Source organism: Triturus cristatus, chromosome 3_2, assembly GCF_964204655.1.
Source record: "Triturus cristatus chromosome 3_2, aTriCri1.1, whole genome shotgun sequence".
In the NCBI taxonomy this organism is placed as follows: Eukaryota; Metazoa; Chordata; class Amphibia; order Caudata; family Salamandridae; genus Triturus; species Triturus cristatus.
In genome coordinates this window covers 609,534,098-609,550,401 of record NC_140584.1, presented here as the reverse complement: position 1 = coordinate 609,550,401, position 16,304 = coordinate 609,534,098, and the positions used below count along the sequence as shown (strand labels likewise).

Here is a 16,304-nt window from a genome sequence, read left to right as displayed (position 1 = left end):
CATTTGTCCCCCGCCACGGCAGTCATTTCTTGAAGCGGGCGCTTGCTTTTTCTGTTTATTACTTCTATGTTGTAATGGCGGCACCCGTGCTTTAGCTGAAATATCTTAGGCTAAAGTCGGGTGCTGAAATTGCTTCAAAAGTAAAGAAATGGACAATTCTTTACTTTTGAAGCAATCTCGGCACCCGACTTTAGCTTAAGATGTTTAAGCTGAAGCACGGGTGCCGCCATTACTACAGAGCAGTAATAAACAGAAATAAGCATTGGCATAGCCAATAGGTCTCGCTTTTGGGACCTTATAAGTATTTAGTTATGCAACTGTTGCATGGTAAAGTGGCTTAGAGTAGAGTGGCGTAGACTGGAATGCTTGTTTTTAATGCTATAAGCATTTCGGTATTATTCCAGGATGTGTAATGTGCTTTTCTACTTTTAACACAGGCAAACAGCTTCTTATTTATGTTTTTTTTTAATTACTTGACACTTAATTTACTTACGCCCACAGTTGTACTACTCAAAGTCACTCTAATCTAAGCTACTCCCCTGTACACTACTCTAAACCATTCCACTCTACGCCACTCTACTCTAAGCCACTCTACCATACATCACTTCATTCAACACTACACCACTCTAGTCTACCCGCGCCATGCCGCTCTACTCCACTCCATTCTATGACACTCCACTCTATGCCACTTTACTCTACACCACTCTACTCTATGGCGCTCCAGTCAACCCCACTCTATGCCACTCCACATCCCTCTACTCCACATCACACCACTCTACTTCACTCCATCCCATTCTTTGTCACCCCACTCTATGCCACTCTATTCTACACCACTCTATACTACGCTACTCTCCACCACTCCACTCCACACCATGCCACTCTACTCTATGCCACACAATGCCACTCTATGGCACTCTACCCTCTGACACTCTACTTCCCTCCAGTCTACGCCACTCCACTCCACTCTACTCCATTCTATGCTGTTATACTCTATGCCACACTCCACTCTACTCCACAGCACTGTACACCACTTTACCCCACTCTATGCACCCTAGTATAGGACACTCTATGGCACTGCACTCTATGCCAATCTAAGCAATGCCACTCTACTCCACACCACTCTATACCACTCTACTCCATTCTTCAACACTCAACACTGCTCCACTCCATGCAATGCCACTCTATGCCACTCTACTCCACTCCAATCCATTCTAAAACACTCCACACCACTCCACTCCACTCCACACAATGCCACTCTACGACACTCTACACCACTCCACTCCACACTACACTGCTCTACGCCACTCTACACATATGCCACTCTACTATGCACCTCTCTACTGTACACTACTTTACTCTAAACCACTGTACTTTATGTCACTGTACTCTATGACACTCCACTCTATGCCAATGTACCCTACACCACTCCACTCTATTCCATTCCACTCCACTTTACTCCACTTCACACTACTCGATGCCACTCCACTCCACACCATTCCACTCTACTCGCTTGTATGCCATTCTCCTCTATGCCACTCTACTCTACGTGATACACCATGTCACAAACTTTTAGCCATGCTGTTGTACAACATGGCTAAAAGAAATTGGTTAAGCCAATATCTCTCACATTACAAGACCCATTGGCTTCGACAATGCTTCTTCATCTGAGCATCTGCCAGAAATGCACCTCGTGTCGTGTACATTCCTAGAAGCAGCAGTGACAGACATGAACCTCTGCATGTGTGCAAGATGGGGCTTGTGGCACATCAGAGTACCTATATTTAGTTGGATACAATTGAATTTAGTATGTTTGCCAAGAACACACACGCTCAGTCTACTTATAACTGCACAGTATTCTGTCTTTGTGTTTTCAGTATAATCCCACCGTATCAGTTTCTATCACTGCTGACCCCACTTGTTAGGGGTGCTGCTCCCGGTGCATAACTATGCTGTGGCTAAAACTTTCTATTGACGTTGTTTATGAAAATATTTCAGCAAACGTGACACTTGCAATTGTAGCTGTTGTCGTATAGTAGAGCTTCAAATATACTCTATTCAGTGCTGCTTCTTTTATCCAACTGAGCAGGATGAAAGTTTCAGTCTTCACTGCCAGGTCAATCCTACTGGTAGACCTCGAGAGTCGAAAGCAACCAATTACATGGATAGGAAACAGGGTAAAACGAGAAAAGAGATTTCGGGTAGGCGAAAAGAAGAACTAAGGGGGAATAAGTTGAACTGTTGAGAAATCAGCTAGACAGGATTTTTAGGATCACAAGGAGAAAGAAAAGTGGCACGTGAAACAGATGTGCGTGCCTAGTGATTTGTTGGCAAGAAAGTGTGTGAACGGGAGAGTGTAATCTTATTTTAAAGCAGGTCTTCTTCACACTTGAGCTCGAGCTGCCCCTCAAAATGATTCTGATGGAGCTGAATGGAAAATTTAATTTCTTTGTTCCCACTCTCTAATGATCGCCACTCCTCACTGTGTTCATTGCACCAGAGATCGTCTTGGAGCGTTCTGGGCGTTTAAGTTGAATCGCATTGGAAATGAGGCAAACCAATCTGAAACTGACTTGAGCTTCAATTGGACGCCATTGTAGCTCTTTCACCTCAGGAATGTCGTTGTCAAACATTGTTTTTTTTCTTCTTTTTTAATAAAGATAGTATTTTTGAGGCTTAAAGCAGCATGGGTTTGAGGGGTGACATGGTGGATTTTGAGGGCTGTATCAATGCTGCATTTCAAAGTAAAAGACTGACAGAAGTCTTTTGGTTTAGTAACGGTTTTAATTTTAATGGTTTTAATTTTAGTAATATTTATCTTTTGGTTCTTATTTTTTACTGAATGGAGTGATGAAGCTTTTAGGGATCAGAACATTGCACATAATTATGGTGGCTTACCTGTGGGTCACAGACTTGCATCAAACAGGATTCATTTTATTTCTCTCCATTCCAACGTTATTTAAACCAGTAGCATGCTTTTTGGTTGGTGATGCACATTATGACAGATACACGTTCGACGTACGTACAACCAGGAATAACATAATTCATTCATTCATCCATTAATTTATTCATTCCTTTATTCATTCATTCTTTCATTTATGTATTCATTCATTTATGGTGTAGTCTGTAGAGTGTGTATAAACCCAGGTTCCGGGTAGTGTGAAACGTGATGCCAAATAAGTTATTTTAAATTTGGTCAGACCTTGTTCTGACCCTCGGGGCTGCTGTGGTAGAGGCTGAAAGTGCGAGGTTGGCGTCGCCTGTTTTCGTAGAAGCCCTCCGCCGTCGCCATCGTATTCTAACCCGGGCACTTCCGCCAGACCCCTCCCCCAGCTCTGACCACGCGCAGAGAAGGCCTCCGCGCAGCAGTTTTCTGTCAGGTGATGCGACTCCCCGCGGCAGCTTACCCCAGGGCCCCACAGTGCTGCGCAGTCATCACTAATATTACTGCACTCATCTCAGAGGCTTTTCCCACCGGAGGTGCTGAAATGAGAAACATCTTGTAGCGTTTAACTCTTATTTGTGCAGCACGGTATGAGCACGTGCCGCCTCGTGAGGTAAAAACTGGAGGTGCTGGACAGGGGGAGAGAACTGTATGTCTGCGGGGAGAGGCTGGATCTCAGTGCTTGAAATGGAAATGTACAAGAGCAGGAACTCTGTCCCAGAGTATATGTTTACTACGGAGAAGTGCCGGAACTCTCTCAATAAAAGTATTGCACCTCTGTAGAGAAGTGCCGGTGCTCTCCCATTTAAAATACTACCTGCCTGGAAGTAAAAATACTACCTGCCTGGAAGCGCTATTGCTCTCCGAATAAAAGTACTGCCCCCCGCGGAGGAGTGCTGGTACTCTACCTTTCAAATTAAGCGTGCATGTACTCAGAACCTAAAAGTGCGGGCCCGTTTAAATCACTGCTGAGTCTGAAAGCCAGGACTGTCAACTTCGGGAAGATGCGCTCACAGTCTGAAGAAGTTCTAGCAGACCCCAAAGGAAGACCTGATGTCTGTGAGGAGACACTCCCTGTCTTCGGGCTAGAAACTAGGCCTGGGTGGCATTTAAAATAAAGCAGCATAATTTGTGTAATGTCAGGAATTTGGCATTATTCTTTTACGTTTAATTCCTCAAATTATGCTACTATGCCACATTCTGACATTATCCTGCCGTTTGTGGCAAAATTATACAACTGGGGTGCGGGTACAACATGAACAACCCAAACACAAGCAGCTGTCGATTCCACCATTTGAGTTTTCGTGCTGTTTTTGTTTTTAGCAGAAAGCATTCTGTGTTCAAATATAGCACTAAATAATGCATTTGTATTTCAAACATAATTCCGCATAATTTGACATTCATTTCTCCAAAATGTTTCATAATTAGGTGAAAGCAAAAAACACACATTTTGCTCACCCTAGTAGAAGTATATTTATGTCTCAGAATACAGGGATGAACGTCTTTAAGGAGACATTCGCTGTGTCTAAGGGAAGGAATGAAAGTCTTGTAGGATACACTCACCTCCAGTGAGGGCAAAAGCTGACTTCTTTGAGGAGACTCTCTTCATGTTTCTGAGGGTGGAAACGAGTGACTCTTACTGTCTGGGACGGCAAGAACTCATGCCTCTGAGAAGATTCTTACTGTTCCTATGGCAGGCCTGATATCTTTAACAGACATCTCCCTTCTCTCGTTTCTCAGATGACACAATTTTATATTTTGTAATAGGGATGCTGGTTGTCTTTGAGGGTGCAGTGTACTTTCACCAGAAGGTACCATCTGACTGCTTTGAGGAAAAGCTTTCATCAGTACTTTTGGTTCGGAAGGAAAAATGGACAGAAAGTCACGCTTTGAGGGATGAACTGTATATCAGAGCACAGAAACCACCATTTTGGTGGAAACAAGGCTTCCAGGTAGGTGAGAAATCTTCATCCAGGTACTCTCCCCTCACACTGAAGTACACTACATGCTTACACTGGTGCGCTCCCAAGTCCAATCACTGGCTTGTAACATGGTCTCTCTCTGTAGTCTCTACATGACTCTGTAAATAGAGACCTGCAAAGAGGCATAGTATGTTTTCCTCACAAAGTATGTGTTATTCTAAAAAACTCACAATTCATAATTCGGAGAGAGGTGTGCTCCACTCTTCTTAAATCCACAAAAATGTACATTGAAGATATATATATATATATATATATATATATATTCACTTAAAAAACCATAGGTTTCACAAATGTTATAGTTAGGTGGACATTTCACTTGTAAAAAACCAATGAAATTCCCCCGTTATAGTTAGTTCAGATAACTATAACTCGCGCGCCCGCAATCCACTGCTCATGACGTAACATATTACATCACTCATGACATGGTCAGTGGCATCACTCATGACATCACTGATGACATCATCCTTGTGATAGAGTGGCGGTCGCGCGAGTTATAGTTATCTGAACTAACTATAACGGGGTAATTTCATTGGTTTTTTACAAGTGAAATGTCCACCTAATTTATCACATAGATGACGTCATCAGTGATGTCATCAGTGATGTCATTTGAGATGTCATCGGTGATGTCATGAGTGATGTCACTGACCATGTCATGAGTGATGTAATATGTGATGTCATCAGCAGTGGATTGCGGGCGAGCGAGTTATAGTTAGCTGAACTAACTATAACGGGGGAATTTCATTGGATTTTTTTACGAGTGAAATGTCCACCTAACTATAACATGTGTGAAACCTATGGTTTTTTAAGTGAATTTGCAAGGTTCTTTAAATGCTAATTCCTAACTATAACGTGTGTGAAACCTATGGTTTTTTAAGTGAATTTGTACGTTTTTTTAAATGCTAAGTTATGTATGTATTATTATATATATTTTTTTAAGGTTTTTCATCGTGCGCACACCGTGCGCGCAGCCCGCGATTTAAAAAATATATATATATATATTTTTTCACCCTTCGGGGTCCTTCAGGGACCCCCTGACAAAGGCTAGGGGGTCAGGAACTCTCTACCCTGCCCCCTTTTCACGTTCACCACCTCTTTTTCAGTGTCGCACCCAAAACAAACAAAATGGCGGCTGACACTTCCTGATTTTGACCAATTCGAACGTTGACTGACATGTAACCACCAATCAGAATTACGCTTGCGCACGTAAGGGTGCGCGAACAGTGCGCGCATATAGATATTTATGTACTTTTAACTGCAATTTTGTCAGGAACTACTGTACAGATTGACTCCATATATGCAAAAGGCACATGCCTGACCTGAGGACTACCTCTCTGGCAAATTTCAAGTAATTCTGTTCAGCCGTTCGGGCTATAACTATCTACTGGCAACCGCCAGTAGCTGGCGGTCGCCAGTAGATAGTTATAGTTAGGACCATGTTTCCATAGGAAATCTGAAAATTCTATTTTGAATAACTTTGGCACCGGCTGACGAATCCTCGCGAAATTTTCAAAACTAATGGGGCGCTCCGCTCAGCTCCTACCCTGAAAGTCTCGGGGTGATTCGTCAAGCGGGGGCCGAGAAAAAAGGGGCGTCCCAAAACGCGTTTTCCCCATGCATTTTCCCATAGGACCTTTAGTCGAAGGTACAGCTCGAACGGCTGAACAGATTTACTTGAAATTTGGCAAAGAGGTAGTCCTCAGGTCAGGCATGTGCCTTTTGCACATATGGTGTCAATCTGTTCAGTAGTTCCTGAGAAAATTGCAGTTAAAAGCACATAAATATCTATAGCCGCGCACCGGGCGCGCACCTGTGGAAATGTAAAAAATTGCCATATAAAAGAGTCTTTCTGTTTCCTCTGTCTCTGTCTCACAAGGGTCTCCTGCTCACTCCCAGAAGATGACTGCTGCTCTGCCATTCTCAAGTACTGGAGTACTGGAAAAGCTGCTCAGCTCCTTCTCCCAGGGAATCAGAAGTAATAATGAGGGGAGTGGGTGTGGTGTTGGAAGTTTCTGGAACTGAAACTACTATAAACCAATGAAAAGTGTTGTTTCTAAATCACATGACTTGCCGTGCGTGCAGGGTGCACGCACGGTGCGCGCACAGAGCACGCACGCATGCGCGTACGGAGCACGCACGCATGCGCATACGCGCACGGAACATGCACGCATGCGCGTACGGAGCACTCGCGCATGCACGTACGCACACGGAGTACGCACACATGCGCGTATGGAGCACGTGCGCATGCGCGTACGGAGCACACGCGTATGGAGCACACGCGTACGGAGCACGCACGACGTACGCATGCGCACGTGGAGCACGTACGCATGCGCACACGTAGTACGTACGCATGCGTGCACCGTGCACGCACCGTGCGTGCACCATGGGCGCACGGACAAAAACCCTTAAAGTGTTTATAAGTTTATAGAATATATTAACTATGCTGTTCAACTCTATCCAAATTTAAAAAAAAGAAAAACTGAGCCATTCCATATTACAGGAAAAAGTTAATCTATAACTATATATATAGATAGCTTATTGTAAAATAAATATTTAAAAAATATAAAAATACATTCATAAATTAGCATTTAAAAAACCTTGCAAATTCACTTAAAAACCATAGGTTTCACACACGTTACAGTTAGGAATTAGCATTTAAAAAACCTTGCAAATTCACTGAAAAAACCATAGGTTTCACACATGTTATAGTTAGCTGGACATTTCACTCGTAAAAAACCAATGAAATTCCCCCGTTATAGTTAGTGCAGCTAACTATAACTCGCGCGCCCGCAATCCACTGCTGATGACGTCACATATTACATCACTCATGACATGGTCAGTGACATCACTCAAGACATCACTGATGACATCTCAAATGACATCACTGATGACATCACTGATGACGTCATCTATGTGATAAATTACCACATCTTCTCACACCCTAATATAACCTTTGATACACCGACTCAAAATGTAAGAGTTCCATTCTCAAAACCATACATACTGCAATACCAATAACTACATAGCCACTTATTAACTCTTAGGTCTACATACACCTCCACTCATTCACCTGTACAGTCACTCATACTTACAGTCACAACATACAAAACTATCATATGCATTTATACACCTATATAGACACTCACACACTACCAATGATCCATAGAGGTACTCTCACACCTACTCAGTCATGCAAATAATCACACTCCCATTTACTCACCTATGTGGTTATACACACTCAAGTTCACTTACACATAAAAATAGTATCACATTCTTACGCTCTTATAGAATCATTGATGCAAGCACACACACATCCATACAGTCACTCTCACAATCACACACTCTCACATCTACCCACTTATATACTCTTACACGCACATATACTGCCTTTCACATATGTAGTTAGTCACAAATGTACCACTGAGATATACATTCAATCCCTAACACACCCATACATACACTCACTCAACCATTCAGTCCATCACAGATGCACTCTTAAAACCATGCACCCATAGAATCACCCACTCACACATTTATGCATAGAGTCACACACACCCTACCCACACAAACACTCAGAAACCCATACAGATACTCAGACAAGCAATCAATAACTCATATAGACACTCATATAGGTATTCACAAAAAACCATGCAGCCACTTATACACCAATATACAGAAACATACAGACATTTACACAGTTTAGTCACTAGTCTGCAGTAAGATACATTTAATGACTCACTTATAGAGTTAGTTACGCACCACAGAAAATCATCCATTTACACACTTGTACACCCACTCATTCTTCAACAGGCCTTTCCCTATATATATTAAACATATTAAAATTGTTTAGAAACACATACTCAATGGATGATGTCATCAGTGATGTCATCAGTGATGTCATTTGAGATGTCATCAGTGATGTCACTGACCATGTCATGAGTGATGTAATATGTGACGTCATCAGCAGTGGATTGCGGGCGCGCGAGTTATAGTTAGCTGAACTAACTATTACGGGGGAATTTCATTGGTTTTCTACGAGTGAAATGTCCAGATAACTATAACATGTGTGAAACCTATGGTTTTTTCAGTGAATATATATATATATATATGTATATATATATATATATGTATGTATACATATATATATATATGTATATATGTATTATATATATATATGGGATATTTGTATCATGTCTATCTATCTATCTATCTATCTATCTATCTATCTATCTATCTATCTATCTATCTATCTATCTATCTATCTATCTATCTATCTATCTATCTATCTATCTATCTATCTATCTATCTATCTATCTATCTATCTATCTATCTATCTATCTATCTATCTACCTGCCTGCCTGCCTACCTACCTACCTACCTATCTATCTATCTATCTATCTATCTACCTACCTGCCTGCCTACCTACCTACCTACCTATCTATCTATCTATCTATCTATCTATCTATCTATCCAGTCCAAGGTACATAGATGTGGAGTTAAGTTTTTTAAATTTATACTGGCATAGATACTATATACTGACTTTCAAGTAAGATTAGTAGTCATATTTTAGTAATGATATTTCTGCTGGATGATATTTAAAAATCATTATTGTGGGGCAAAGCCGTTGATGTTACTCACCAGGAAAAGCTAAGTATATGCTCACCTGTATAACATAAAATGCTTGCCACATATAAATAGTTTCAGAGTAGTCACTAGAAAACCTAAACAAGGAATGCACTTGCATAAAAAATGCTAGTGAGCGGGAGACTAACACTCATAAGAGAAAACTACATGAGTGCATAGTCATAGGAAAAGCTGATAACTCCATAAGCCATATGTAGACCAATAATTGCAAACTTTGCGAGGCTCTGACGTGCATGGTGAGTGTGCACAGCTAAGAGACTGCGGGGATGCTTGGGCTTGTATGGGGGGGTGTATAAATGGGGTGTCCCGAGATGAATGAGAGCGCATTTGACCATAGAACATCAAAGAAGGAATTGTAATCCTCACTATAACTGGAAGAAAAGGGTTTGAAGCACTATTTTAAGTCGCGCACAGTCGCACCATGGAACAGACTTCCTTCATATGTTCCACCTCCCGCCTCCTTCAGTGTCTTTAAGGGCAAAGTGTTCATGCGCTTAATTAACTTGCGCACCTCGGTGCAATCACTTATCTCTCATTTATGTGCATAATCACAGCCCTCTGATGTGGTCAGTGTAGAAGTGCAGATTACATTTTTGTATTAGTTAGTACACATTTAATAAAGCTTTTTTTTAAACTGAGATTATGATAAAAAAAAGCAAGACACAGTTTCCCCCATATTTTCAGTTAGGAACAACTTCAAAATATGTTCACTAACTCGAAAAGTGTAGTGTGAGCATTGTGCCTATCACAACAGAGGGCATGTGCGCAAACTGATGACCAGACAGATAAATCAGAAATGGGCTGAGACTGTGCAGAAACCATTACTGGCACAGGCGCACATTATTCATGCTGCGGCCTTGGGTTGGGGAAGTTTGGTGACAGGACCAATGGCTGGAGCTGAACAAGCTTAGACTAGTATTGTAGTTACAACATTTTGTTTTTCTAAGGTAGCATCCACTAAAATGTTGTGCAATGCTGGTAGTGGAGCCGAATTAACCTAACTAGACTTGGTGTCCCCTAGGCCCTAAACAAATTCTGACTCTGACCTGTTGAACGGCCCTTGAGCCCCTGCCACCGTGGGTGCTTCACAACTGCTCAGAATGCTCTCCTAACACCGGGCACAGGTCACTTTAGTGTAACTTTGCTTCAAGTGACTATTAGCTGCTTTCATTGTACAGACCTGCTAACCTCAGTATATATGGCGCTTGGTGCCGCCTTTAGACTGCATCAAAGCACTATAGCGGGCAGGAGATATGGAAAAGAAAGAACAAGAGGGAAAACGACTTACATTACCACACACCAGTAGAAACCGATAGAATTAATAATAGCATCAGGCATAGCAAAGGTGTCACGGGCCTTTATGCAAACTTGAAAATGGGCTTTCCATTTACGTGGTTTTGTAGTGAAACAGCTACAATTGAGGTGTAATGGACCCCTCGCATTCAGGGCCCCGGTGCTACTGAACCTGCTTGCACTAGTGAAAGCTAGGCCACTCCATAGTATTCTCTCTCACAGCACCAAAACCACTTTATGTCTCCATTATGTTTCCCTATGACATCATAATATCCACAGGTTCATAGGTATGGATTGGTGTTTTAGCCTTAAGAATCATGATGAAGTAAATCAGCATTTTGGGGCTGATGGGCTAAGGCAGAGCAGGTGCCCAAAACACCAAAGGCACACCATTTCATTTTCCCTGTAGTACTGTGTGCAGCGTCTCCTGGTTTCCAGGTTGCATCAAAACCACACGTCTCTATATGTGTAGTGTTTTCTAACCTTGGGCACGTGTCCACCAAACCGAGGGCGTGAAGGGCGTGAGCCCAACATAACACCCCCCCTTTCGTTTAAAAACAAAAACTGTGAACCAAAAGAAGAACAAAGGAAAGTAAGAGAAAGCAAGGAAGGATATCCAGGAATACAAAAGAGAAAGGAAAATAAAGAATATGGTGAGATGAACAAAACAGGTGTAAATATAAAGATGAAATTAAAAGCAAATTTCATGGAGCAACAATACACAAAATAAGCCTGCCCTACAAAGGGTAGATGCATAGTTTAAGAACCATAGGGGGGGATAACAAACGCGGAAGGCCCGCCACTGCCAGCCGTGCGCTCGTGGGCCCTCCGCCATCTGACAGCAATTTTCCGCCCGCCAAATTACAATGGTGGGGGGACTGCAGTGGTCGCAAAGACCACCCACCACGCTTTCACGAGAGGCAATTGTACTGACTGCCTGGCAGAGTGGTCAGCATCTGTAATATGGTGGCGGTGCCTAGCAGGCACCGTCCACCAAATCACAATGCTGGCTGTAGCCAGCCTTTCCATGACAGTGAAACCGCCATGGAAAGGCTGGCGGGATTGGTTTCAGGGTCCCGTTGCAGGCCCCCCTTGTTTTGGGGGGAAGTGGTGGTGCATGGTGTCTGCCACGTAGTGCAGGGAAATGCACAACATGCTGTTTTAGCATTGCGGCAGGTGCTGCAGCCAGCAGCACCCACCACAATGTTAACCTAGCATGATGCGACCGCCACGGTGGCGGTCGCATCATAATGCGTGCTGCGAGAGTGGCGACTCACAATGTTACCCTAGCATGATGCGACCGCAACGGTGGCGGTCGCATCATAATGCGTGCTGCGAGAGTGGCGTCTTACAGGTGGGTGGTCCCAGGCACCAATACAATGGCGGGCAGACTCGAGTCTGCCCGCCACCGTAATCACCCCCAGAGTCCTTTAAATTCACTGGTGGTCTACGAACTCTGACATCCGGGGTGGTTGCACCACTATCAGATTGTGTGTTTGTACTTATATAGTGCACAGCTACCCCATTTCGGGGTTTCCCGGCGCTGTACTCATACCGCTAGGGAACCCTTCCTGGTTTTTCCCTGTGAAATGTCCACTCCTGGGCATCCTCAGGGTGAAGCCAGGCATCCCAGCGCTGTTGGGGCCATTGTGGAGATTAAGCAAGCTATTGCCCAGAGTTGCAGCGTGGGACCCATGATTAGAATAGGCACCGAGGCGAGAAATCAGGTCAGAGGAATTATGAGCCCAAGACCCGCCATGACCCGCCAAGGCTGGAATTGAACCCTGGTCCCGGGCCAGACCTCTGCATCAGGGTCTGCCGCTCTAACAATTGAACCACACTTCTCCACACACTTTCCCAGACAGTAGCACCTTTCTCAGTACAGCCCATGGGCAGCGCAGCTTCACCTGGCACAGCAGGAGCCTGGTCTCTTTGACCACAGGCGCCAAACTCCACATCTTCCATGAACATGTAAGCACCACACCTCCTCTCCTCCTTTACCACACAGTCACCTCCCCTTTGATATAAAGCAACTCTGCGCCAATTCCAGCAATCACCATTCTCCAGAATGACATAGAATTCAAACACGCGCAAAACCTTGTAAGGACCTTTAAGTTTGGAAAGCCCCTTAACAGTGGAACCAGACCTGATTTTGACTCAGTCACCTTCAGCAATTCTTCCCTTTGAAACCACATCATTCGTCAGCTCAGGAAACGGAGTACCACCTCTAGTTACCCACTCTCTCAACCAAGAAGGTACCATCTTGCTTCCGGGAGGCCTTCCCCTCATGATTTCAAAGGGATGTGTTATGTTGGGCTCACGCCCTTCACGCCCTCAGTGAGGTGGACATGTGCCCTGTTTACCTCGGGGACGCCTATGCGCCTCGAGGGCTGGAGAAGAATAGAGTGTTAGAATGTGGGAGGGCTTTCAAATGTGGGGAGGCGGTTGGCCCTAACAACTGTTTTGTCTTGAGCCGGCCAAGAGAAGAGTCCGCTCCTATCTGTATCCAGAATATATCCTCGTATCTCAACCACCCCACCTTGCAGCATCCTTTGTATCCACAACACATGTCAAGTCAGTGTACCATCATGTCGCTAGGGACTGGTCAGAATGGGCAGAGAATGTACCAGTATCACCTGCTCCATGAGGAGCAACCCCCTTTAGTCCTACTGCTATGTCACTGACATGGCTTCTATGACGAGTCTTGTATGTGACCTCATAGTTGCATGTTGCTACCTACAAGTTTCTCAGTAGCAACACAATATAATGCCAGTCTGGTCACATCGAGAGGGTCCACATAACTGCGGGGTGTTAAAGGTAATTGAATATAGTTTTGGTGTTACCCCTTAACTCCAGCTTACTTCAGAGACTAGTCAGGCAGGAGAAAATAATCATTTGGTGGCAGAATACCAGGGTATTTCAATTTGGAAAAATCTGATATAAGGTCACCTTGGACACTGAGTATTCCACAAACTGCCTTCTCCTAACCTCCCCTTCTTCTTTTCCTCCTCAGATTCATCTTGGTCTTCAGCTGCTTGGTGCTGTCCGTCTTCTCCACCATCCCAGAGCATCAGCACCTGGCCAACGAGGGACTCTTAATACTGGTAAGGAGGAGCCCTTAACTCATGTTCATTACCGCCCACCAACGTTCCCTCTAATTATTTTTGTTTGGTTAGCGGCAATGCAGTGTCTTTGTGCACAGTATTCTGAGATGTGTGCGGAAATGGAGATTACCATGTACCATTATGCAAGCAAGGCTGCTGCCTCTTTGGTGATCGGGTGAAAGAACAGTTTAATTTCTTACACAAATAAACTAAATGGTAAATATTTTTAAATGTTAATATTCAAACTGTATTATCCAATGGCAAAAAAGTAGTAATGAAATTTTAGAGCGGCTGTGGTGCAGCTCATGCAATAATCCAATCTTGGCAGTCCAACAGAAGATCGAAAGAGGAGTTTTGTTAAATTTAACATGCTCCCTTCCTAATTCACTGCAGCTGGTCCCTTGCCTAGGGTTCTTTCTGCCGACACCTCCAGAGCACAGGTTCAGCTTCTCATGTTCTGCTCTTAATAACCTTCTTAAACCGTCTACCAACCAAGTACAGTAGGCAACACATCCAGGGTCCCACCTCAACCTTAGATGCCATTCTTAGGTCATAAAAAAAATAAAACACACACGTGTGTATATATATATATATATATATATGTTCATATTACCATACTAGGCTTCCTTAAAAATAATTTAAAAGAATTTTTAAATGAATATTTATTTATGTATTTAAACTATTCTAAACATTGAAATTCAAAATATGAGAATTATATACATATTTTTTATGGTATTTAATATTTAGTACTGTTTTAATGTCTCATGCACTGATTCATTTAACACTCATGTGTATATGTAAATGGACTTTAAAATATTGATCCCCATTGATAAGTCATATGTATTTAACATTTCAAATCATGATCTAGAAAAATATTTAATAATGCGGGTGTGATTTTAACACTACAGGAATAAGTACTGTATTGTATTACACAAAAAACTTTACAAAACAGTATGTCCTCTATGTCTATTAGCTACCGCCAATGGCAATGAGCACAAGTCACTTTAAAAAGGTTGTAAAAAATCAGAGGCGTTGTCATGTGATCAAGGTCCGGCTGGACCAAAGCGCGGTATGGCCGATGCAAAATAAATACCTAAAGCACTTACTTTGTGGTCCGCACCTGCTTTAGTCGAGGAGGAGCTGATAAAGAAAGCAGTTGAACTGGATATATATAAAATAGGTTTCAGGCACGTTATAGTTAGTTAGACATTTCACTCGTACAAAACCAAAGAAATTCGGCCGTTATAGTTAGTTCAGCTAACTATAACTCGCGCCCCCGCAATGCACTGCTGATGACGTCACATATTACATCATTCATGACATGGTCAGTGACATCACTGATGACATCACTGATGACATCTCAAATGACATCACTGATGACATCATCCATGTGAAAATCTGATGTACCTCCTCACACCCTAATATAACCTTTGATACACCCACTCTAAAATACAGACTCCCATTTTTAAAACAATAGACACACCAATACCAGTTACTAAATACGCACTGACTGATTCCTAGGTGTACACACACATCCACTCATTAACCCATACAGCCCCCCTCCCGGGCCACTTCTAGCCCCGGGGACCCCATCCCCCGGGGCCTGGCCACTCTGTTGGGGACCGTGGGGGAGCCCCAATGCCCCCACAGTCCCTCCCGGCTCCCCGCCTCCTGCGGGAGCTGGCATTGCTTTTCCACACGAGCTAACATGCAGCTCCCCTTGTGGAAAAGCAATCTGGTTTGGATTTTGTAAGCGAGAGCAGGAAACCTGCTCTCGCTTACAAAATCGAAACCAGTGTTTGCTATGACAGGGTGGGAGCCGCACGGCTCCCGCCCTGTCATAGCAAACAGCAGTGTTTCGGGGGTGGGCACCCCGGGATACTGCAGGAGGCGGCCCTGGGGGGTGGTGGTCCCCAGGGCCATTGAGGGCTCCGGGAGGGGGGCCGCGCAGCCCCCTTCCCAACATGTGTGAAGCCCCGGGGAGGTGGTGGTCCCCGGGGGTCGGCTACGGACCCCAATATTTCAATATTAAGTGCCCTGGGGAGGTGGTGGTCCTCAGGGCAGTGTGGGAGGGCTTGAGCCCCCCACACTAATTATTCTTTTTTAACCCCAGGAAGGAGGCGGTCCCCAGGGCCATCGAGGGCTGCAGTAGGAGCCCGCGCGGCCCCCCTCCCAACATGTGTGAAGCCCCGGGGAGGTGGTGGTCCACAGGGGTCTGCTACGGACCCCCATATTTCAATATTAAGTGTCCCGGGGAGGTGGTGGTCCCCGGGGCAGTGTGGGGGGGCTTGAGCCCCCCACACTAATTATTTTTTTTTAGACCCGGGGAGGTGGCGGTCCCCG

General features: G+C 44.0%; 1 protein-coding gene across 2 annotated transcripts in view; it reads left to right on the top strand.

The window, feature by feature from the left end:
• KCNQ4 (potassium voltage-gated channel subfamily Q member 4) overlaps positions 1-16,304 on the top strand; it is an 821,604-nt gene that overhangs the window by 477,633 nt on the left and 327,667 nt on the right. For both annotated transcript variants that reach the window (XM_085648482.1, XM_085648483.1), the window contains exon 2: positions 13,871-13,961. In XM_085648482.1, coding sequence (XP_085504608.1) covers positions 13,871-13,961 — 91 coding nt within the window. The remainder of the gene's footprint in view (positions 1-13,870; positions 13,962-16,304) is intronic.